The sequence below is a fragment of the Pantherophis guttatus genome, chromosome 3 (assembly GCF_059756535.1).
Source record: "Pantherophis guttatus breed Tessera chromosome 3, ASM5975653v1, whole genome shotgun sequence".
In the NCBI taxonomy this organism is placed as follows: Eukaryota; Metazoa; Chordata; class Lepidosauria; order Squamata; family Colubridae; genus Pantherophis; species Pantherophis guttatus.
This window is the reverse complement of record NC_142065.1, coordinates 180,732,632-180,759,401: the sequence shown is the minus strand read 5'-3', so window position 1 is coordinate 180,759,401 and position 26,770 is coordinate 180,732,632. Positions and strand designations below refer to the sequence as shown.

Here is a 26,770-nt window from a genome sequence, read left to right as displayed (position 1 = left end):
AATCTTACAAAGCAATATAATTTACAGTATTGAATTACCAAGTATTTTTATATAGCAATAGCACTTAGATTTATATACAGCTTTAGAGTGATTTTCAGCCCTCTCTAAGTGGTTTACAAAGTCAGCATATTGCCCCTAAACAATCTGGGTCCTCATTTACCAACATTGGAAGAATGGAAGGCTGAGTCAAACTTGAGCCAGTGAGATTCAAACTGCCAAACTACTGGGCAGTTGGTAGTCAGCAGAAGTAGCCTGCAGTACTGCATTTTAACCACTGTGACACCACGGCTCTTATATATAGGAGTTTTTTTATTATTGTGTGCTGTTAAATATGAGATTCAGCTGTGGGAAATGTTTAGTAGAAAGTATAAATTATTATTTTCAGTGCTGCCTATGGATAATAACTTTATCTAAGTCATTCATCAAAAAGTACAATGAACAACATTTCAACAATGTCAATATTAACTGTAAAAACTACTAAAAAATCCAGATGGTAAAATGTATGCTTAAATTCCTTAAAATTATTTCTATAGGTTCATCCTTGTGATTGTCTACAGGTGCTGTCTTAAAATACTTGTGTTGAAAAATACAAAAGTTGAATCTTGTGGATTGCTGATGAATACATTTGAATAAAAGTTTCAAATATTTATTTATTTCATTCATTATTTTTCTTTGACAAGGTACATACCAGGGACAATGGACAGGAGGGATGAGACACGGCTATGGTATGCGGCAAAGTGTTCCTTATGGCATGGCAACTGTGATCCGTTCACCCCTCCGGACATCTCTAGCTTCACTCCGTAGCGAGCAGAGCAATGGCACTGTTCTACATGATATCACTGCAGACAGTCCTGCTGGAACTAGAGGAGGGTTTGTGTTGAATTTTCACAGTGATCCCGATAGTGTTGGTAGTAAGAAAAAAGGCCTATTCAGAAGAGGATCTCTTCTTGGTAGTATAAAACTTAGAAAATCTGAATCAAAATCATCAATATCTAGCAAACGTAGCTCTGTCAGGAGTGATGCTGCCATGAGCAGGATTAGTTCTAGTGATGCCAATTCTACCATTAGTTTTGGAGATATGGACTGTGATTATTCTCCAGTAGAAGACCATGTTGATGCTACCACCACAGAAACCTATATGGGTGAATGGAAGAATGACAAGCGTAATGGCTTTGGTATTAGTGAGCGTTCAAATGGTATGAAATATGAAGGCGAGTGGCTAAACAACAAGAGACATGGGTATGGATGTACTATGCTTCCTGATGGCACCAAGGAAGAGGGAAAGTATAAAAACAATGTTTTGGTCCGTGGAATAAGGAAGCAGCTTATACCAATAAGGAACACAAAAACTAAAGAAAAAGTGGAAAGAGCACTTGAAGGTGCCCAGCGTGCAGCTGCCATGGCTAGAACTAAAGTGGAAATTGCAACCTCCAGGTAGGTTCATTCTTGGCTTTAATAACACAGACTAGAAAGATCTCGATAGCTAGGAATGATAGCTTATGCTTTTTTGCGTGGAACTTATTTGGTTCAATCAAATTGGATATCAAAGTAAAAAAGAAGGGGTCAAAATGTTTAAGCTGTACAATCATGCTGAAACGAGGTTGCACAATATTGACAGCATTGATTGTTGACACTCTAGAATGTATAAATCTATTTAGAAACTAAGCCATGTGTATTTTTCCCTTGCACTGGTTCTTGGCACAATTTCTTTTTCTGACTAAACCTGCAATTGACACTGAAGATAAAGGGCGTATCTGCTAACTTGATTAAAGGCTTTTTCTCTTGAGCATTCTCGTAAGCTTCCCTAGCCTGTGTTCTTTGAAGGATTCTGAAGATTGATGTGAATTAGATTGATTTTAGGAATTATGTGGGATGTACTAGTTATGTGAGATCAGAATACATTTTTTTTTTGACAATCATGTAATTTGTCATGTGAGCATCTTGGATACTTAAGTAAAGCATGACATTTATTTTTAATTTTATACTTTTGTTAGCAGCTGTGGCAATAATTGTGCTGAAAGTAGGATACAAAGGCAAATGCAAAGATTTAAATTCAGATTCTTGGTCTTTTGGCTAAGATCAAGTGTAGTGTAGATTTAATCACAATTAGGGCCCTCAAAATCAGTGGAATGGCTAGTCTTTTTAAAGCTTTTTGAGTATTTTCTGGTAGCTCATATTGGTCAAGTCACAGTTTTTTAATACCGATAATTGCTACTTTGATGTGGTAAATGTGTTTTTTCCTCAATATCTTCTCTTGCAGGGTAACTTTTGTATTATGTTAACATGAATTAAAACCTATTAATGGGAAGATAAACCTTTCAAACAGGTTTAGGAAATTGTGACTTGTTCAGATGTATTTGGGGAGTTATACAGAAAAGTCAGGAAAATCAGTATTGGCAGTCGTGGCAAAAAACATTCTGCAGTATAGATTGTAAGGATATGCTTATGGTACCTATGTAAAATGATTTTGTGCAACTTACCCCTGACATTTAGATTAAATAAACTCCATTGGCTATATTTTTTAAGTGTGGCTTCACTATATATGTAGAAGGTTTGAATCAGGAAGATTCCTATTTAAATGACAGGATTTAGCACAGGTATAAGTAAATTTAACTTGTAAAAATCAACTTTAAATTTGCATCTAGAGATTGAATGTACATGATTATATAAATACTGTTGCACGATAGCTTGATTTTATAAATAAGTGCTTGGTAACATTACTTGCTCACACAGTGCTGCATAGATAGAGGAACCTTCATACAGTTTCATGTTGTGTACCTTTCCCGGACTAGAAGGCTCTTCACTCAGTCACTCATTCTTTGGTCATCTCCTGAATGGATTACTGTAATGAATTCTACATGGGGCTGTCCTTGAAGAACATCAAGAAGCTTTAGTTGATCCAGAATGCACAGCATTGGCAATTTTGATGTGTTTTGCTTTGATCATGTTACACCTTCTGTTGCATAAGTTCCACTGACTTCAAGTTTTTTCCAGATGCAATTCAAGATGCTAATTATTACCTGCATGGTGTGGGATCAAGGTGTTTGAGGGATTGCCTTAATCCAGTTTTTTCTACCTGTGCCATTACATTGGGTCAGGATCAAGCCCATGCTAGGATGTGGTATGTTGTATTACTCAGCTAGGAATGGTGTTTCCTGTTAATTTAGCCAGGTATTTATATTGTATTTTAACTCTTGTTAGCCACCAGGAATTGCATATAAATTTATATAAAAAATAAAGTTAAAATTAATTAATTAATTAATTAAATATAAATAACTAATGTGTTCAAGAATCATGTTATCTTTATTAGATGACAGATAAATCGTGCACCCTTTTTTCTTGACCAAGTGTAGTGTGGGCTTGTATTTAGAAATTTGTATTTTAAAAAAATACACTTATTTTGTTAATTTTTAAATATTCATAATTATCAGTTGGTATGTGAAAGTCAGTTTCATATGCAATTTGCTAGATCACTTCTAACTTAGAACTATGTTCAAAGCCTAATCTTTTTCAGTCATACTTCCTGGCATCTTAAAAAAACCAAAAAGGTGTCAAAATGAAACCAGTAGCTTTCCTCTGAAAAGCATGTTTTCTTCATGTGAATGATAGTTTGTATTCAGAGAGGCAGGTTTAATTCATCTCTGTAAAGCACAGGTGTTACATATGATCTTCAGTCACCAAAAAAATGTGGTCCTAGAGACACTCTGCTCTTTTCTCTTTGTTGGCCAGCTGAGCAGTATGAGCAAACAGTCCTCGGGAATTTGGCTGCTGGACGAGGGAGAGGCAATTTGCTGCCATTCATAGCATAAAATCAAGCACTATATGATCATTTGCCTGGTGGTGATCATATTACTGGTTTCCTGCCATGAATGGCATCAGGATATCAGCACTCTACAGTAGACATTGGAAAGAAAGGAATTGAATTAGATTTCTGTGAAGAAGTGTTATGTCTGAGATGGGATGTATTTGAACATTTACAACTTCTGATAACCAATCTGGTATCTATTATGGCTCTAAGAATTGAAAATACCCCTCCTCACGTTCCAAATGAAAAGATTCTAAGAAATTCCATTTTAAGAAACAGATACAGGTAATCCTCAACTTACAACAGTTCATTTAGTGACCATTCAAAGTTACAATGGCTCTGAAAAAAGTGACTTATGACAATTTTTCATACTTACGACAGTTGCAGTATCCCTATGGTTACATGATCAACATTCAGAAGCTTGGCAACAGGTTCATATTTATGATGGTTGCAGTGTTCTGGGGTCATGTGATCACCTTTTGCAATCTTCTGACAAGCAAAGTCAATGCGGAATCCAGACTGACCTAACAACCATGTTACTAACTGAACAAACGTAATGATTCACTTAACTGTGGCAAGTAAAGTCATAAAATTGGGTGAACTCACTTAACTTCTCATTTTTTCACTTGGCAACATAAATTTTGGGCTCAATTGTGGCCATAACTCGAGGACTATCTGTATTGAGGAACATCATAAGAAGCAGTAAGTATTAACAAGCTCTATTATGCTACTATATGAAAACCAACAAAAACTTAGTAGAGTATGGGAAAATTTGTGTTGATCTGGGAAAATATACAGGATTGACCTGATTTGAATGTGGATTTAGACTTTGTCAGAAAACCAGTTAGGTTGGCTAGACAGGGAAGTCAATACATTCTGGAAGAAAATTGCAACATACCATTTCCATATCATTCTTAAAAGCTGTGTGTAGGGATCACGCTCAACATGTAGGCAAATATAATAGGTTAAACAGAAATAGAATGCATAAAAATGACTGAGCTCAGTGCAGATTAAACATTGTTGTGTCTGCCCATTGTGAATCTCAGTTTTTTTATATATAATTTCAAGTGAGAAATGAGGAGAGGATGAAAAAGAAATCATTTTTCCCCACTGGATTTTGAACTGGATTTTTAAATGGGCAAACTTAAAGCAGATACATGAATAAGCTCTCCTTTTTCTGACTCCCAGATCAATTTGAATCATTCTTAATGTGGAATATAAAGACAAAAAAGAGTAAATCAACCAGTCAATTTAAAAAGCTATTAAAAAGCAGAAACTAAAAGAGTAGATATAAAATTAATTATGAGATTGTATAAAATTAATTTGAAGGCCACAGTACGACAATAAAAAAAAAAGATTAAAACGACATAAGAATTGCACAGTCCTTTGTCTGGTATCAAAGGAACAATAAAATAAACACAAGATGAAATTTGCTTGGGAGCAGATTCTAAAACTGGAATCTAAAACATCTTTTAAGGTTTTGGCTTTCATTCTAAAATGAATCAAGAAAAGACAGTGACTTTTAAATGTAGCAGATCTGCACCATAGTTTGGAATTCCCTTTTGAAAGAAGCGAAGTATTTTCTATTTTTATAGAAGGGGTTTTTTTTTTATCAATTGTCTTCTAACACAGTAGTTTGTACTGCACATGGAAGAAGGGTTTTTCTTTTGTGTCCTAATCACAGTGAATTAGTAACTAAGCAGTGCAGAAGCTGCTAGTTATAGAGGCCATTTGCTAAGACATTTGTCGGTTTCAACACTTCATGCCAAGACCTTTTCTCAAGGAATTTTGGGTGGTCAGCTCTTCACATACATCTGCTTTTGCCACACAGATCAGCCCCCACATGCCTGCCTTTAAAGTGGATGCTGCAAGTGCTTACTTATATTACTGGCACTGTATTAATAGAGCCTAAATCGCACTGAGAGCTATTGTGTATAGATAGCAAACCCAGATTTTCTTTAAAGAAAAGCTTATCTGAAAAAAAGCATATGAAGCAGAAAAGCAAAGGTGGAAAGGGTTTCTTAATTTTCGTCTGCCAGTTTTCCACTTTAATTTGGTCCACTCCAGCTTCCCCACAAGTTGTGTACTTGCTGCATAATTACATATGCACATTTGCCTGGTGGGAACAACGCACTCATTCACTGCTAATCTGGCTGCACTAGATAAAGACACACCAGACTTACGTTTATGGTGTGACTAGATATCAATGTTTGGATGTAGGTTAAAGTAGGACTAATGTTTATACTAGCTAGTGAAAGAAGACATTACTGAGAAAATCCAGTCATGATCATAAATTCAGTGGCAATTGGAGATCTGCAGAAACTAGCTTTGTGAGAAAAGAAGGAGGAACCTTCAAGCCTGGTTTATGTGGATTGTACAGTTTCAGTGAAATTAGAGGAAGATTTAGGTCTTAAAGCAGCTTGGGACACAATATTATGATAGGCCTCTTATATAAATCAGAGGGTACAAGATGATGATGCTTTATTATTGGTATGTTATACCAGCAGTACTTAGAGTAAATTTAATTTATGACAGACCATATAACTGGCTTAAGTGAAGGTGCCCATGCTTTTAAGGAAGCATTCACAAAAATAAAATGAGTCATAGCCATTTCTGTCCTTGTTAGTGGAAACGATACATTTTTTAATTAGCCTTTTTAGCTTGTCTCCACAAAGCTACGGCCTCCTGAAAAAAGTTACTTATGACCGTCTTTCACAGTTACAACCTTTCAGCATCCTCATGATCATGTGATCAAAATCCAGATGCTCGGCAATTGGTTCATATTTATGACTGTTGCTGTGTCCCAAGGTCGTGTGATTTCTCTCTTGCATCATTCTGACAAGAAAAGTCAGTGGAAAGACAGATTTAACTAACAGTGAGGTTACTTATCTATCAGCTGCAGTGATTTACTTAACAACTGAGGCAAGAAAGGTTGTAAAATGGGGAAAAATTCATTTAACAAATGTCTCACTTAACAACAAAATTTTGGGCTCAATTGTGGTCATAAATCGAGGACTACCTGTAGCTTGTTGTGCATCAAAGTGGTGCCTATATCTTTCCGAAAATGATACTAATGTCAGCTGAGGAGATGAGGTTGTAATGCTGATAGATCCTGCTTGCTCTCTTGGTGTTCAACAAATGCAAGAGGAGTACAATAGTGTAACATAATGGTCATGCATAAACATACTTAATCTAAGCAGTCATTGTGAGGATAGGCAAGTTCTAGTAACGCTGGAGTTTGGTATGTAGTAGACCAGGGGTGCCAAACTCAGGTTCACATGATGTATCGTGACTTTTTTCCCCCTTTGCTAACGGCATGGGTGTGGCCAGTGCATGATACCTTCAACCCGTGGGCCACAAGTTTTACACCCCTATAGTAGACCATTTATGAAGAGTGACCAGAAGCACCAAAAGATGCCTTCCAATCCTGGTCCAGTCTAAGCCAGGTGCAATCACTGCATTATCCTCCTCCCAATGCAGTGCCTCTGCACCTGTTTTTTTTTTTTCTTGGTTCCAGGATAGTCAAAAAGACTACATCTTGTAACAATCAGAAAATTTGGTGGTTATAAGGATTTGTGACTTTTTTTTAAATGGCAAAAAAGAACGAAGGAGACAGGTGGAGGAAGAAAACAATTTTAACAACTCAGAGAAGGAAAAGTGAATGAGTAGAGAAGAGTTGGAATATCACATAACTGGTACCAGAATTGGTTGCACAATCAGCGTCCTGGGCAGTCTCATAGTAATCATGGACATTATTTTGTTATTAATAAGACAGATGAACTATCAAACAAGTTCACTTTGCAGTTTGGTACACTTTATTTTCAAATTAGTTGTAGGACAAATATTTGGACAGAAAAAATACAAATGGACTTTTATGAATTTTCTGTATCTTTTTATTATGTGGAATTTTACAATCCATACATGATAACATTAACCAGGCTGCTCATAAAAACTATCTGTATATATTTAGTGATTTCTGCAGAAGAATCATTTGCTTTCTTTTCAGGGATTTAAGAAGTTTTCAATTACTTATAGGAGTTAGTTGTCGACAAATTTCAGTATCCTCCAACATTTTGTTTGAGACCTATTTCATACTCTTCCTTCAATGACTGTTAGTAGTTCACTCTGCCGAATGATGTGAATTTATGCGCAGAGCACAGAGCAAACAACTTTCCACTATGGATTAAGCTGGCAAGATAGTTTTATTTGACGCAAGAAACTAAACTGGCCACTTTTTCAAGAGTAGTGCCAAACAAATTATTAAAATGCTTTACTTATTATAGTTGCAGTATGAACATTATGCAGAGGAATAGCATTCAACTAGTACTGATGTTATTAATACAGCTTTGCCTGATTTTGTAAACCATGCTAGCACATTTAACATAATGCATCTAGGACATTACAATGTCAAGAACAAGCAAAACATGTAAAAAAAATTCAGTTCTTGAATGATCTATAAGCAAAGTCGTGAAAGATTTGTTGATTTTTACCCATGGATTTGTGGAATTAAATAGTTAAAATAGTAGAATTCTATCCAAATCCTAACATTGTTACAGTACAATGAGTTAATTTTTTTTTAATGTAACTAGTAGTCAGATACCTCAGAAATGTGACTCTATATTGTACTTAATATGTTCACATTTTAGCAATAGGACAGACGATAAATTTGAATAATGTTATTAAAGAACTTACAGCTCTGCTTTCTATTCTTACTTTGTGCAAAATAACATTATCAACCATTAGCCTTAATGGTTTAAGGATTTTTAATACTTTTTCCATTAATGTCTTTAGACAAACAGAACTCATTATTTATTATTTGCTTTCTTTTTTCTCTTTGCTTTCCAATTACATAAATTTCAGAGATATAATGGGATTATTATACTAACATGTGTTAAAACAGTTCTTAATCTCCATTCTGAAAGTCAGTTTGAAGTTTTGAAATTATTATAATCCGGAAATTTTCAAATGTGCAGAAATGGACAAACTTACTTTAGAATTAAACAATAAGGAAGACTCGGAATATTACTTAACTTGGGATAATTGATATCAATGGATAGAAATGAAAAATAAGGAATGTATAGAACAAAATAAGATATAAAATGTGATTAAATATGTCGATTAAGTAGGAACATGTGGGAATAGATGAAGAAAGTTAAGAATTAAGTACTGTCAGAAAGACGTTGAATTGTATAATTATTACGGATATATTTTTGTTATAGAGGTATTTTAACTTGTATTTTTGGATTTTAAGTGTTAATAAAGGTTTTTCAAAAAAAATAATAAAGTTTTGAAATTTCAAGATTATGTTAACGGATAGTCATATGCATATTGGTGAGTTAACACTTTTGGTAGTGTAAGGGTTTATTTTCTTTCTGGTGTTTCTTCCATCCAATACCACAACATTGTATGTCATATATTTGCAAGGGTTTGCGGCAGCTGAAATTCAGTTCCCAAAAAGTGCTGCAGAGCAAGGTGAGGCATAAATTAATACCTTTCTGTAAGTCTTTAAAAGTAGTGGGTCTTTTCATAGGATCCACAATGACAAAAGGGTTGGAATTACACAGTACAGTAGCTATTTGAAGAAGGAACAAAGATTGGAGAAGGAATGGAATGGATTGTCTTAAGAAAAAATGTAACTGCATGGAACCATAAATAGGAACATTCTATATTGTAGCATTTGATGCAAGTCCCTGCTGCTTTTGAGTCACTCTAATTACTTTTATGCAGGTATGATCAAATTTAAATAATCAAAATGAAAGACAGTTTTTCACTCACAAACAGGAAGTTAATTAGCATATTACTCTAAACTTCTTTACTCAACCTTCTGGGGGTATAATATTACATTATACCAAAGTTTTCCATGTGATTAGTTTGTGGTGACTCACTTATAAATGAAATTCAGTTCTGCAGTAAAAAGAGTTAAATATGCATGGATTTGGTGGGGAAATGACTAAAACAGTTCAATATAACAATATTTTGGCTATCCAAGAATTATTTAGATTCTAGTCACAAGCCTTCTGGATTTTTGTGAACCATCCTTTAAGATGCAGAATCTGTAAATGCCATAACAAGGTAGGACATAGGGAAGATATTGGATGTCACAGTCCTTATTTAATGTTAATAGGTGAATTAATTGTTATAAAATAACTTAAAATAAATTAGAAACAACATCCCTTGATACTGTGGATTTAGCTATATTCTGTCAGTACTTATCTTCCTAGCTCTAAATATATTGACAACCTGTTTCTCTCCTATTTTGCTAGATTGGCATTCTGAGCTCTTGTCTGTTTTCACAAAACCATCTCTCCTCAATTCCTTCCTCACTCTGCAGGATAGACTGAAAGGAGGTGCCCTGCTTGCACTGCTTTGATTGGCAGTCCCCACACTCAGTTGGCATAGGACCCAGTCTGAACTATGTCCAGATTTACTGATTTTGATCATTTCCATCCTAAGCACTCATGATGGCTAACAAAAATTAAAACATAAAAAGAATTTTTAAAAAATTAAAATACAGGTTAAAATTAATTCAAAAAACAAACCCTAAATCGTTTAACAGTTAAAGGCCAGATGAAAAAAGATGCAACCTTAAATATTTTCTAAACTTTCATGGCAAATGCGGTTCCTGGAGAATATGAATTTACCATAAAGAACTTTCACCTTGATTTCATAAACTCCTTCTGTTGATTCAGGGATTGGAGCAATATGAAACAATAAAGTACCAATAGGAGAGAGAATGAGTGTTTCATTTAGCAGTAACATTGATTTTGATGTAATTATGCAACATACCAGTACTGTAGATCAAACAGAATTAGCAATGGGATCTTCTCATTTGACATATACTTAACATCCTGGTTTATTACAAGAGAAATTGTGCTGTATTAGAAAAAACTAATTGTACATAAATGTGTGGTGTTGAGTCATTACCATACTTTGCTTTTTACTGTTTTGATTAATGATTTGTTTGCATTTTATTGTATTACTAAAATTTATAAGCTTTTATTGCTTTGGGGAAATAATAAATTTAGTAAGGCAAAATATAAATAGTTATAAAAATATATTCAAAACCTGTTATCAGGCCTACTTATAAGTAAAATTAGATAAAAATGGAAGCATTGCTTCACTGTTTACTGTGGGTTTTCTCTTTTTCTCTCTTAATACTCTCTTATTATTTCTTTTTTTACATGGAGTTGGTAAATTCCCTGTGGATAAAAGGAGGAAATGAGTGCCAGATAAAGTTCTGATGTGTGTGAAAAATAAACACATCACATTTCACATGCATTTGTATAAATTTACATTTGTTCTATGCAGAATTTAGAAATCCCTTTCATAAACAGAGCTGGGCCATTTTTATTATAAGATTAATTTTCCTCTGGGTTTTTTTGTATTTTTCTGCAAAGTAAGGTTATTTGCTACATGATTATAATTCCAAATTTAGGAAGAGAAAGAAAATAATGTTCCAACTATTAACTAAATTCAAAATTGAAAGTGAGACAATTAAAGGGTTGTTAAAAAATAAGAAAAGCTAGGGTTAGGTGTTTGAGAGACCTTAAATTTATGCATTTTAAGGATGATAGTAGTGAAAAGCCTTAATTTGGCCTTTTTTAGTGAACAAATCAAGTATATTTTCATTCTTTGTCCTACCAGTTAAAGGGTTTTTGTTTTTCTAGTGCTTAATGTGTTTATCTATAAACTGAAAATTAAACAGAACCTGTAGTTTGTTTCCCCAGCATTGAAACAGTTTACTGGCTGTGGGTCATAGAGAAGTCTTATTAAATAGCCGATTTCATTCATTTCTCTATCAGCTCGTCACAGGAATATAAGGTATTAGATAACAGTAACCCATCATTTTTGCTGGCTAGGCATTTATCAGAGTGCCATGTTAAGAATATTGCTTGCTACACCTAAAACATACTTTGCATTTTTAAGATAAGCAAAAAATGCTGCCTTTAAAAATATAATAATTTCATAGGTTTTTTCAATTAAAATGACTTTATTTTATTTTTATTCAATTGTAAATTCAAATTTAAAAGTTTCTTTTTCAACAAATAAATCTTGTTGCTAGACCAGACTGAAAACCTATAGGAATCTCTTGTATATGTTTATCCTGCAGATGCCATGAAATAACTAGACCACATATTCTAACAGTAAAATTCTCAGTAATGATTAAATCAGAATACACAGAGTTCTCTTATTCATTGTACCCACCACTGTAATACAAAGCAAATCTCACACGGGGCCATCTGATGCCGTTACTTCATTCCTGGGAATCTGAGGCTGTAGTCAACAGCTTGTACTGAAAACACTGGCAGTCTTTGTAAGAATGACTTTGTTCAGTAGTCAAGAACGCTTTTGTTGTAGCTGGTTGTATACCATCACAGTTTTATTATATGGTCTTAACTAACAACGTAAATGTTCTTTTTTAGGATGACTAAATAGCCAGTCTTTCCCCTGTTAAAAACAAGTATTTCACAGGTAAGTGAAGCAGTTCAATCTGTACTGAAATTAGAATATTCTTGATAATAGATCACTTTGGTCTAGTGGTTATACTCCCAGGTTAGAGACCAGGAGACTGGGAGTTCTAGACTTGCCTTAAGCCATGAAAGCTGGGATGTGACTTTTGACCAGTCACTCTCTCTCAGTCCCACACACCTCACAGAGTTGTTGTTGTGGGGAAAATAGGAGGAGGAAGGAGAACTAGTTTTATTCAGTGCCTTGAATTATGTTTAAAAACAAAGGCAGGTCAAAGAATAAATAAAAATTGGTCTTTCAGAAGTTTCAGATTTTAACAGTGCAATTGTTCAGATGAATCATATATTTATTCACTGACACATGGATAAGAGGGAGAAATCTTTTTCCAAAAGTCAGTACATGATGTCAGTAAATGAAGCTTCTTCCCACTTACGGTGATTCTGAAACAGTTGTTTTCTCTGCTTGGAGGTTTAATCAGCAGATTGAATGGGGAGACCCCATGGGCCAGAAGGGTAAAAATAGTCCACCCTAGATATAGTGCCTTTATGTACTACTATTCCAGGAAGACATACTAGTTTTATTTAACAGATAAAAAAGAAATGGTTAAAAAAAAGCTATGACTAAATTTGTTAGACAAGATCAATATTAAAAGGCTTTCAGATATGCTTTATGATTATGTACACAGTTTACGTTCTGACTCCATTTTAGAAATTATGACTATTCATAAACTATTAATAAGGACCCTTTTTAGAAATATTACTTGGGGGCATACCTTTCGTATTTATTTATATCTAGGATGTCCCACCTTTTTTCTTGAAATGAACATGAAATGTGAATTACAGTTCAGAATAGCGAACCAGTAAAGGTCCAGAGAAAAAGAGCTGTTGACCAATTTGTTTAAAGATACAGATTGGAGTCAAATTTACTTGGCTGTGGAAATGCATTCCATATTCCTATTTATTCCCACAAATATGTACTCAATTGTTGGCTGAGCAGAAGAGATAAGTTGGAGAGATACCTATGGGAAATACTTTCAAACTTGCATCATGATAGTGACCTCATTTTAAAAAGTACCTGGGAAGACAATGATAACTTCTTGAATGTAGTTGGGGAAAGCTTTTCTCATACAGCTTCCCTCTCTGAATTTTGAAATTTCATTTAGATCAAAACCATATTCCATTATTTCACTTCTAATCTTTTAATGTTGTAATTATTCACAAATTAATGTCAAATTCCACTGGTTTCTGTGGGTTTGGGCTTTTCTTTTCCCAAAGTAGTGTCTTTTCAGGGCATATAATATTTTCATATTTTTATATTTTTATATTTTTATATTTTTATATATATATACATATATATATATATATATATATATATATACATATACATATACATATACATATACATATATATATATATATATATATATATATATATATATATATATAATGTTTTTCTTTATTTTTCGTAGGTTTTATGTGTATGTCTCTTTAGCCAGGTTCTACCTAAGTAAACCAAGATGTTATGCAGCCCTAGTTCAGTGAACTCACAATTCACTAGTTTCTGGGCTTTTTTTCTTTTTCTTTTCTTCTGGCAGACAGCAGACCTTTGCTGCCCATTGGGAGACTAAGATAGATCTATTTCGGCCTTATAAGGCCTCATCAGTTAGCCACACCCTCATCTCATGTATCCTCCCTGTAAAGGTACAATATTTGTTTTTCCCTCTTTTTCGTAGGTTTTATGTGTATGTCTCTTTAGCCAGGTTCTACCTAAGTAAACTAAGATGTTATGCAGCCCTAGTTCAGTGAACTCACAATTCACTAGTTTCTGGGCTTTTTTTTCTTTTTCTTTTCTTTTCTTTTCTTCTGGCAACCAGCAGACCAGTGGTGGGTTCCTCCCGGTTCGGTCCGGTTTGGCCGAGCCGGTAGCGGTGACGATATGATGTCACCGAACCGGTTCTCCCTCCCACCCACCCCCACCCACCCACGTTATTCTTACCTTTTATTTGGTCCCACCTCCAATCTATTGCTGCCTCCTGAGTCCCAGCTGATGACTAGAGGGAAAAAAACTGTTTAAACTCTTGCCGCGGGGCTTCAAAGGGCCGTCCTACAGCTGATCAGTGCTAAAAGCAAACAAATGAGTCGGGTCGTAAGTGCGAGGACCTTCCAGAAATGACTCTGACCAGCTAGCCATGCCCACCTAGTCACATGACCTCCAAGCCACACCCACAAAATAAGCCACGCCCACAGAACCAGTAGTAAAAAAATTTAGAACCCACCCCTGCAGCAGACCCTTTGAAGAAAAACAAATATTGTACCTTTACAGGGAGGATACATGAAATGAGGGTGTGGCTAACTGATGAGGCCTTATAAGGCCGAAATAGATCTATCTTAGTCTCCCAATGGGCAGCAAAGGGTCTGCTGGCTGCCAGAAGAAAAGAAAAAGAAAAAAAGCCCAGAAACTAGTGAATTGTGAGTTCACTGAACTAGGGCTGCATAACATCTTGGTTTACGTAGGTAGAACCTGGCTAAAGAGACATACATACATACATACATACATACATACATACATACATACATACATACATATAAAACATTGTAGCTTTTATAATTTTACAGTTTAAGAGTCTTTCTCTGTGTAGTTTTGAAGCCTGGGTTTTTATATTTACATCTCTTGATGTAAATCAAGAGATGTACAGATGTCTTGATGATCTTTTCACAAGAGTATCCAAAGCTTACAATAATAACATTTTGCAGTCCTATATTCCAATTGCTTTACTGTATTATTTTATTATCATAACAATAAACATTCCAGCACTTATTGTATTGAGGGTAAAATAGGCCAGATTAGGAGTACAGAGTGCATATATACCTATGTAGAACTTTTAATTGTGAATAATATTAAATAGAGAAATGTTGATCAATGCCTTTGAATTTCTAAGATGTGAAAACTTCAGAATACAAATAATTGAGACAGGCATAACCATCACTTTTTTTAAAAAAACTGACCTTAAAATACCAGTACTACAAACTGGTTTTCTGTTCTCTGGTAGCAGAATGTTGTAAACATCGCCACTCTGCTAATGGCAGCACAAAAAAGAATGAAAGCTTATGAAAGGTTTCTTTATTCAAAATGTGCACAATTACAATGAGAGTATTGATTCTGTGGGTATTACTTAACATCTTTTTCTGAATGTATGTGATCAGTTTTCAACATAGCACTGAAATGCTTACTTTGAGTTCTTCTAATATGACAAATAATCTATGAATATTTGTAAAGAAGTATGCTTATTAATATTTTATGAATAGTCATCATTTCCAAAATGAAGCCAGAATCTAAGATGTGTACATAATCATAAAACATATCTAGAAGCCTCTTAATATTGATCTTGCCTAACAAATTTAGCCATAGCTTTTTTACTTCTTTTTTTTTTAATCAGTTACATAAAACAACAGTCCACAACCTTTCCGGCTCTGCGGACTGGCAGGGGGAGAGGGGAGGCCTCTGCATAAGTGGCAGGCCTCAGAAATTTTAAAAGTAAAGAATGTTAAATCTTGGAAGTTAGTTAAAAGTACTTTCATTTCATATGTTTGTCACCTAGTACTCACATCGCAATAACGGTCAAAAGTTGTGTATTTACTATTTTAAGTCTATTAAATGTTTAATGTTTAAGTCTACCTTGAATTAAAACCATAATTTGAAATTTTATGATTATCAAAAAGCTGGACACTAGAACGGACTAAAGTTTCCAGGTGGAAAAAGGGAAAAAGAACGACACTAATCACTATATCATTAGAAATATTACAAGAATTTTGAAGAATGGGGTCAGATATTAGCTACAATATAAGAAATGTCAGTACTAATGTTTGCTTCTGTAGATAGACTAGGCCTATAATGTATTAAATCTCATGCTGCAATATAAAAATTTTATGGGTAAGGGGTTTTTAAATTGGGGGAAGCCAAAGATAAATTTAATTTTGTTTTATACTATTTTAATGTTTATATTGCACGTTTTTTAATTTTGGCTGTTCACCGCCCCGAGTTCTTCGGGAGAGGGGGCGGTATAAAAATTTAAAAAATAAATAAATAAATAAAATAAAATAAAAAACTAGATAATAAAAAAACGTGGATTACAAAACGGGTTTTTTGTCTTATGTTTACTTTCTTTCTTTTTATACTTTTGTACTTTTTATTCATTCTATTTCCAAGCTTTATTTGTGTTCACTTTTACTGCTGTAATTAAAATCTTTAATAAAAGTTATGCTAAAACAATATGTATTGATGAAGGACAGCAGACTCACGAGGGAAAAATATTATTTTAAAGATGAATGTGAAGAATATTAAATCTTGGAAGTTAGTTTTTACTATAAAGCTTTTTTTTCTCTTTTGTATATACAGCTTCTTTAAAAATAAATAAATTCAAATGAAGCTTTGGAAGGTGTAATACAATTATTTTAAAATTATCAAGTTGTTGAGTAATTAAAGGTATTTGAAATATACCTTGCTAGGTAGTGTCTTGTATAATTAAGTGGCCTATCATATTAGAATACATGCCTATATTTGCATGTACAATGTTAATACATGTTAAAAGAATTTTCATTTTTTCTGTAGCTCTGCATATATACAGCAGATACTAGCTTTCCATACATACTGAAAGACAATTGCCTCATTTAATCAGTGTAACATATGAAGAGTACTTGTTTTTATAAATTTGTAAATTTATATTTGTATACTTATGAGCAATGCTTATTTTGTTTAGCAAAGCAGCTTAAAATATAGAGAATATTTTAATAGCATGAGAATAGGACTCGTGTCTTCTACATATGTGTAGGAGCAGAAAAATAAGAGGCATGATGATAATATATCTTAATAAGCTGGTCTATAAATAGATCTTTTGTCTGTGAATTATCTCTCTGTTCTTCCGTTTGACACAAAATCAAATCTGGAAATGTTCAATTAATTATAGCTTCTGCATTTTATCCAAATGGCAAAACTATGATTGCTAGGCTAGGGACTTGCCAGGATATTATTTCATGTGCAATTTAAGATCTAAACCTGGTAATTGTAGGTTCCCAATTTGGATAAAATGGGAAACCATAATTAATTAGAGGCTTCCTTGTTAGTTTCTTAATATGGTAAAGGGACCACATGTGTTGACAAAGGTATAATTTAAATTTTGTTTCATTACATCAAGCTTTGATTATCGAAACATGGCCAAAGAAAACTAGATTTCTTGCTGCTTACTGGCCACCGTCCACTAATAAAACCCTGCATGAGTCTGTAGCCAAAAAAATTGCAAAATAATAAAAATTTCACACTTAATACTCTATTGTGTTCTTTTCATTTAGATCTGTGTTTCTCAACCTTGGCAATTTTTCAGATATGTGTATCAACCCCATACTGGTTGGGGAATTCAGGATGTTGAAGTCTATACATCTTAAAGTTACCAAGATTAAGAAATATTGCTTTAATAATTATTTCTAGTTATTTCAAAGGTTCCCTAGATGAAGGCAGCTCTTATATCTATCAGTCTCGGCACTATGGAAATTAAGTGATTAAAAAGTATGTGATAGTAGTAATCTCTAGGTTCCTGTCCTAGAATTATTGAATTAATTCCATAAGTACATTTTACATAGACCTGGATAAGAATCAGGGAAGATTTTTTTTCTTTATGTTCAACCTCATGCCTTCCATTTGTTGCAAGTTATTGAGGAAGAGTTTTGAGGAATTGTTCTTTGGAAATGGTGACTATTCATTTTCATCCATATAAAGTCTCTAAAGCCTTAAATTCCATTCAACTGGATTACTCAGTGGGTGATTTGGGATCAATTATTAGTAGAAACTATCTGTCCTGACTATTATTCGGGTATAAAATATGGTGAATTTGATTAAATGTATTTCAGTTCAAAATGTATGTGAGTTCAGATAAAATGTGATGAGTTCCAAGATCATTTTCTTGAGACTTCAGAAGCAAAACAAGGTGCAAATGTAACATAGCAATATTTTTGCATCTTCACACATAGTCACCGTGTGTACTATAGACTTGCCTATTGTATAACTCCATGATGGCGACCAAAGCTGGCATGCAAAGCCCTCTCGGCGGGCATGCAAGCCATTGCCCAGCTCAGCTCCACTGTGCATGTGCGCCTCCCGCTGGCCAGCTGATTTTTGGGATGTACAGGGGTGGGGCACATGCAGGAGATGTGTGCGCATGCGTGGGGGTCATGCACATGCACAGGGTGGGGCTCGCACACGCATGCACAGGAGGCAGGGCAGAGTGCAGGGGGATATGGTGTGCCCCCCACAGCCTGTTTTTGGGCCCAGGAGGCTGCAGAGAGGCCTGTTAGGCCAAAAATAGGGGTGGAGGGTACAGCCTGCCCCCCAGCCCGTTTTTGGGCCCAGGAGGCTGCAGGGAGGCCTGCTAGGCCAAAAACGGGGAGCAGGAGGGTCACGTGCGCATTCGCAGAGGAGCATGGGGGTGTTGCGTGCACATTCACGGGGCGGGGAGGAGCGTGGGAGGGTCATGCACACATGTGCAGGGGAGCGCATTGGGTGCCGACATACACGCACACTGTCTCTCTCTCTCTCTCGCTTTCGGCACACAGAAAGAAAAAGGTTAGCCATCACTGGTATAACTAATTCATCGATTAAAATTCAGGTAGTCCTTGACTTATAACAGTTTGTTTAGTGACCATTGAAAGTTACAACAACACTGAAAAATGTGACTTAAGACTGTTTTTCATAGTTACGACTTTTGCAGCATCCCCCTATCATGTGGACAAAATTCAGATGCTTGGCAACTGGTTCATACTTATGACTGTTGCTGTGTCCCAAGGTGATATGATCACTTTTTTCAATCTTCTGACAGGCAAAGTCAGTGAGGAAGCCAGATTCAGTTAACAACCAGGTTACTAACTTATCAACTGCAATAATTCACTTATCAATTGCAGGCAGCTGATGTTAATAACAGTGCTTTAGTCTGCTGCGCTACCAGGGCTCCTCAGTTTTTCTTAAGGATTTAAAAATCCATTGGTAAAATCATATAAAACAGAATTTCTTCATTATATTGTTTAATTGTAATTATTTATATTAAGTCTCCAACAAAATATATCGGTACTCTGTCTACAAGAATAAGATGATAGGATGCAAGAAAAAAAAAAAGAAAGAAATGCTCCTTTTCCTTACCTTTGTTAAATGTCATGTACCAGTTGATACCTTCTTGCTATATATTCATATTTTACTCAATATTAGAAATTTTTAAATTTTTATAACCTGTCCAATTCAGTTTTATTCAAATTTCGTTGAACTAAAAACTCTGAAAAATCAATATATAAATCCAGCCCACAAGTCTGCTAAAGGAAATTTATCTTTCAGGAATACCTTATATCTTGGGAAGCCATAATGCAATATGTTATTTTTAAAAAAATAGGGATGCATCTTGAATTGCTGATCACTTTTTATTAACTTTTGTAAAGAGCAAATTCAGAATAAGTTTCTACTATTAACCCCACTTTTTGGCTGACTTTTTTTTTTTTTGCTTGAGGCTGAATAATAAATAGTTTTGCCTTCCAATCAAATGTTGTAAGAGCCAGGAGTCATCAATTTAACTTAACCCAAAACAGACAACCCCGTGTCTTCTCCTTGGCCCTTGGGAATAAAAATGCAAATAAAGAGGGGTCATTTGTCACGTATTCAGAATTAGTAAGATCAAGTGAGATAATATTAAGCACTTGTGATGAAGTGATTGATGTATTATGCTGTAATAAACATCAATCCTCAAGTACAAAAACATGGAGTGAGCTAATAATAAGAACCTCACATTTCCAGGAGCAGAGTTCCAGTAGAAAGGAACAAGCTGTCTTCTTGAATCTGTTTTTCAATTAATTCTGATTGAGAATCTCCCTTAAATTTTAAATGCATCTCACCTGGATTACACCAATATTGATTTTGATTCACACTAAACTAAAATTGCTGTGTTATTATTTTTTTCTTATGATGCTATTTACTGCTTGTTAATTGTGTGGCTTACTAAATTAAAATTGAGATATTTGTTTTCTTACATTTGTAAAAGATATAACTTAATAATATTTCTTACATTCTACATGAGATGGTGTGGGTGCTGCTTTATTTTTATTATGGTTGGTGACACAATCAACCAGATGTTTAGATTGGATCTGATATTGTTTTCCACCAATCAAGTCCTTTCCAAGAACCTGGATTAAGCAGATGTTGTTTGATGGCATTAGAGATACCATCAATGGATATAAGATACCACCCAGAAGGCCTAAATAATACATGTGGGAAAATGCTTTCAGACCTACTGGGAATTGTCAGAGATGATGAAATACCAGTATATAGAAACATTATCAAGGATTTGTTCTGTAATGCCATATAATTGTTTGCTTGTTTGTTTGTTTGTTTGTTTGTTTTAGAAAATTTATATTGTCGCCTCCTCACACATGGCGATTCAATGAGGCTTACACAGATATAAAAACCATATAAAAGAAATAAAAACAATAAAAAGAAAAATAATAAAATAATAAATTAGTAAAATAATAGTCCCCTACCCCAGCAACAACACACATTCATACAAACCCAGAGTGGGACTCCATCCCACTCTGGGTTCCCCAGGCCCACTGACAGAACCATGTCTTCAGCACCTTCCAAAAGAGTGTTAGAGTGGGGGTTAGTCTAATGTCTGGAATGATGTTCCAGAGAGAGGAAGTCATCATAGAGAAGGTCCTTCTATAATTAATTAATTAATTAAAAATATAGAAGACTATATTTACAAATAAAACCATTGAGACTAGCATTTTTTATTTTATTTTAATCAGCAGTCTCCCAACTGCTTGTTTTATGTTATTGACCACAGTTGGGACTAACAGTGTTGTTTTGGTGGTCACTAAGCGAAACCATAATTGTGCTTATAAACTTTTTCAGTTTTCCTTTACTTCATACAGTTACCCTAATTCATTCTGTCTTGGATAAGGTAAAGCCAATTTACAATTCTACATTGAACTCTGCTATGATTGTATTCAGTCTTCAAGTAGAACATATTCAGAACTTAAGAAACTCTGATATTGACGCAACTGCTCAATTCATTGTTTTCTTCTCAGTTCAAGCTTTGTATTAATGTATTACATGCAGAAATCACAGTATATTATGTCATGTGTTCCACTAATGTGCTGGTGATCTTTTTTAATATCATGTTCAGGTTATATAATTATTAGAGTGAAACTGTTAAATGGGTAAGGAGAAATGACTATAATGCTCTTCTTTCCACTTCCTGTCTTAAAAGAGTTGCTATGGTGCTTGCTGTTTTCATCTCATCAGATCTAATCTAGTTTTCCACATCAACTAAATCACTGAACATTGTGCTTATTTATGGATATGCTTTGGATCCTGGTTGAATTGGGCCACTTTGGAGACATAATGTGACACTCCACATTATGAAGTGGAAGTTCCTCCCAACAACAAAAGCCAACACAAAGACTATCAACAAAGGTTTGTGAACTATTCAGGGCTTCAGAAAGGCAAACAACCGATCTGAAGGAATATTTTTGGGGGGGGGGGCTTTGCGTTGCTTCCCATATATTAAAAATGTTAGAGTGGTGGGAAAAGAGCAGTTACTGAATGTTAAATTTATAATTTAATCGTAGACAATTGTTTATCAGAACTGTTCAATCTCAGTGCATTGGGAGAAGAAACATTATTTGGTTATAATACTATAGTATGTTCTTGGTTTTACAACCCTTTTTGCTACAGTTGTTAAGAGAATCACTGCAGTTCAGTGGTGGGTTGCTCCTGGTTTGGTCCGGTTCTATAGAACTGGTAGTAAAACTGGCAGGAGGCTCCACCCAACTGCCACAACGTCATCATGGGTGATCTGTGCATGTGCAGAATGCGCAGACTCCTGTTGAGAACCGGTAGTTGTTGTGGCCCGTCAGCGGCCTGTGTAGCTAGTAGCTGATTCTGACAGCGAGGAGGCTGGTTTGGTGCTGCACCAGCAGCCTGTGCAGTGGCACTCGAGTCAGACAATGAGGAGGCTCGAGAAGATGTGGTGCCAGAGGCGGGGATTCAGCCAGGGCCTTCAGAAGCTCCCATAAGTGAAGAGGCACAGGCACGCAAAGCTGCCAAAAGGCAGGAGTGGTTCCTCAGGAGGAGGTCTCCTCGAGAGTAAGGCTTAGGGTTAATTGGCCACTCCCTTAGCCTATTTAAGGAAGGATGACGACTGAGGCAATTTGCAGGGAACAACTTCGTTCACTCTCCTTTGCGTCCTGATCTTAGTTCTCTTATCAGTTTCCTGCAAATTGCTTCTGGGCTTTCTGCCAACCATAGTAAGATTACGATTATTTATTCTTTCGATTCTTGTAGGCTATTAAGAAAGTTAATTAACAACCTTTATTTGAAAAAGACTGATTTAATTTAGTAAACTAAGGTTTGTACAAACTTCGTGTGTGCTGCGTTCTTTGGGGTCCATAGCTGGGGCAGAACAGTAGTAAAGATAAGTAGAACCCACCCCTGCTGCAGTTGTTAAGTGAATCACATAGTCATTAAGTGAATCTGATGTCCCCCATTGACTCTGCTTGCTGGAAGTCATCTGGGGAAACTACAGATGGTGATCACATGATCCCAGGATGCTGTAACTGTCATAAATACATGCCAGTTGCCAAGTGTCAAATTTTGATTACAGTACATGAGTATGAGGATGCTACCACAATCATAACTGTAAGGACCAGTCATAAGTCATTTTCAAAACTATAATACAATCAAGAACAACGTAGTTTTTAAACATATTGTTAAACTTTGATAAACATATCAAATAATACAGGTAATCCATGACTTATGACCATTTGTTCAGCAACTGTTCAAAATTACGATAGTACTGAATGAAGAGACTTACAACACCTGCCCAAAGTTCCAACTATTGCAGTAGTCCTGCAGTCATGTGATTAAAATTCTGACATTTGGCACCATGGCTGCCTTTACAGCCATGGAAATGCTACATCTCCCCCCTACACCATGGGCTGGGAAATGTGCCAAGGGCCAGAAGGCATTGGCCAGCTCAACCCAACAGCCTGCAGACCTCCTCCCTTTCCAAGAGACCTGGGCTTTCTCCCTGTCCCACCATGTCTAGAAAGCTAGGCTAGGTGCAGTGGTGCATGGGGCTCCTGCATTCCCTCCCTGCCATTCTCAAGAGTTCTGGGCCTTCTCCAGTGGTGAGTTAAAAATTTTTTTACTACTGGTTCTGTGGGTGTGGCTTGGTGGGCATGGCAAGGCTTGGTGGGTGTGGCAGGAGAAGGATACTATAAAATCTCCATTCCCACCCCACTCCAGGGGAAGGATACTGCAAAATCCCTATTCCCACCCCAGTCCAGGGGAAGGATACTGCAAAATTCCCATTTCTTCCTGATCAGCTGAGGCAGAGAATAGATGGGGGTGGGGCCAGTCAGAATTTTTACTACCAGTTCTCCAAACTACACAAGATTTCTGCTACCGGTTCTCCAGAACTGGTCAGAACCTGCTGAAACCTACCTCTGGCCTTCTCCCTGTCCTGCCACACCTTGGCCCCCTTAATCTTCCCTTTCCCTTCAGATGCTGGTAGACAAGCACAACCAATGCAAGGCTCAGCTACAAAGCTAGTAAAGTCAATTTTCCTCAAGGCTGGCCAGTAACAGAAAGTCAGCCAGTAAAGTACTTGTCCATGGACCTCTGCCTTAAAAGCATCCCTCCAAAAGTTTTAAATTTGCAGAATAATTGTGGTCATTAAAGCTCTGAAGCACTTTGTTTTTGAAGACAAAAAAATATTTGCAAGGTTGCTTACATGGCCCCTGTCTGCAACTATTTAAACCATGCATGCATTTTCTCAAGATCAATAGCTTTATAGCAATAGCACTTAGACTTATGTACCGCTTTACAGTGCTTTACAGCTCTCTCTAAGCTGTTTACAGACTCAGCATATTGCCCCCAACAATCTGGGTCCTCATTTTATCGCCTCGGAAGGATGGAAGGCTGAGTCAACCTTGAGCCGGTCAGGATCAAACTGCTGGAATGAGCAGTGAGTTAGCCTGCAATATTGCATAAGGTCACAGAAATGGCATGACTACTTAGGAGTTTCAGACATATGCAACCTTTTGTCTTTAAATGGGCAACAGTACCATTTCTTCATTTGTTATGACACTCAGGAAACATAAAGGTGTATTTCTCAACTTTTATTTAATTTTGGTTTCAAATGTATCCATGTACATAGTTTTTCTCAAAAAAAAATTGCTTTATGGTTGTACTGATTAGGCATCAGTATTTTGATGCCTAATAGTGTATACAGTGTAGTGCCTCTAGCATATACCAGATATTTATTAAAATAAGTTCAAATTTCTACCATATAAACCATGCTGGAATTTTTAAATCTTCGGTGGGAGGTCATTTTAAGAAACTAAATTTACTTGGAAGTCTGACCTTGTGATATGATTAGATACAGAGTTACTGACTCAGAGATATGATTAGATGCTAATCATATACATAATGTGAAAGATGTGATGTTATATTGGATGGATGGATAGATGGATGGACGATTTTGTCTTTTTTTAAATGAGGTTTTTATTATTTATTTTGTTGCATTGGATAAAATATTAAATCTATAAGTATTTCTTTCTTAAAATATGTCATAAATTTCAAACTGTGTTTAAAATAAACAATTTGCCTCTCCACCTTGTAGGATCATGAAAAGTACCTTGGAAAGTTTCATAAATCCCCAGTCTTACTCATATCTGTGAGTTCATTTATATAACACTTATTTACAAAGATACTTATTAATGGCCACTTTCCTTCACCATCCTTCCAACTCAAGAACTAAATATTATTATTCTTTTCTAGATGGTAGTTGCCATAAAATAGTTTCAATATGTTGCAGGGTGGATTTGATTTAAATCGAGTTGATTTAAATCACTAGTAAAAAGGCTTGATTTAAATCTGTTGCAATATTTTCAGGATCAGACTCAATAAAGATAATAGAAGTTAAAGCTTTAAATATATTTCTTTTTATTTATGATAGGCATTCTATATTCACTGAATATTCAAGGTAGAAGAGACGAGAATGGTGAGGGTGGCTCCTTATATATACAAGGGGTGGAGCTAGGAATGGGAGTGGTAAGTTATGAATACATTAAAGTCCAAAGAATAAGTTAACCTCTGATGTTCCATATATACATTATTTACACATTGGAGAATAAGGCATTTACATCTGACAAATCCCCCTCTAAATGCCGGTTCGTTACACAACACCAATTACATTCTGATTCAGGACAATATAATACATATAATTTAGAAGTTAAATATTTGTGTTGTTTAGAAGGTAAGGGTTTTGTTAATATGTCAGCTAATTGTTCAGAAGTATCGCAATGTATTGCTTTAATGAATCCGTCTTGAGACAGTTGTCTCACATGCTTAAACTTTATATCAATATGCCTGGACCTTTGTCCAATTGCATCGGATCTGGATATTTCAATGGCCGCTTTATTGTCTTCATGCATAATAAATGGTAAGGTGGGTTTCTTCCAAACATCAGTGATCAGATCATTGAACCATACAAGGTTATTTGCAGCTTTGGACAAACAAACATATTCCGCTTCTGTAGTAGAAGTGGCTACTAGTTCTTGTTTACCAGTATACCAGTAAACTGGACAATCATTCAATAGAAAAACATAACCAGAAGTACTCTTTCTGCATGATGTATCACCAGCCCAATCTGCATCAGCATAACAAGTAATTTTTGGTTCTCTGTCATTATTGGGTTCCAACATTAAACAAAAATCTAATGTACCCTTCAGATATCTTAGAATTCTTTTGACAGCTTCCCAATGATACAAGGTTGGTTTACTAACATATCTTGACAATAGATTGAGAGGTAATGCAATATCTGGCCTAGTCCAATTAGATATATAAAGGAGTGAACCTATAACTGATCTGTAAAATGTGTTGTCTTTAAACTCAGGGGAAGATTCATCAGTGTTTCTAAGAAAATCAGTTTGCATAGGGGTGTCACAGGTTTTAGCATTATTTAAGTTACATTTGTTTAGGAGTTCGATGATTTTGTCTTTCTGTGTAAGTTTGAATCCCCTTTTAGTTTTGTTAATTTGCACACCAAGGTATTTATTCACTTTACCCAGAGATTTCAGTGAGAAGTGTTCATTTAACTTATTTACAAAGATTTCCCTGCTCTCTTTATGCTTTCCAATGTATAAAATATCGTCCACGTAAATTAATACAAATTCAATATGATCATTACTCTTTTTTACAAAGAAACAGTTATCAGCAGTGGTGGCGTTGAAATCCATGGTCTTAAGTACTTTTACCAAGCAATCGTACCATCTTTTGCCGGATTGCTTTAATCCGTACAGACTCTTATTTAATAACCAAATTTCGTTCTTATTAGTGTATTGACTGTGTGGTGCTCTTACATATATTTCCTTATCTAATTTTGCATGTAAGTATGCGGTCTGT

The 26,770-nt window shown here is 35.4% G+C and overlaps 1 protein-coding gene across 3 annotated transcripts in view; it reads left to right on the top strand.

Annotated features, from left to right (window-relative positions):
- The window catches only part of JPH1 (junctophilin 1), an 88,528-nt gene that overhangs the window by 5,587 nt on the left and 56,171 nt on the right, over positions 1-26,770 (top strand). For all 3 annotated transcript variants that reach the window (XM_034429988.3, XM_034429987.3, XM_034429986.3), the window contains exon 2: positions 681-1,434. In XM_034429988.3, the coding sequence (XP_034285879.2) occupies positions 681-1,434 (754 nt within the window). The remainder of the gene's footprint in view (positions 1-680; positions 1,435-26,770) is intronic.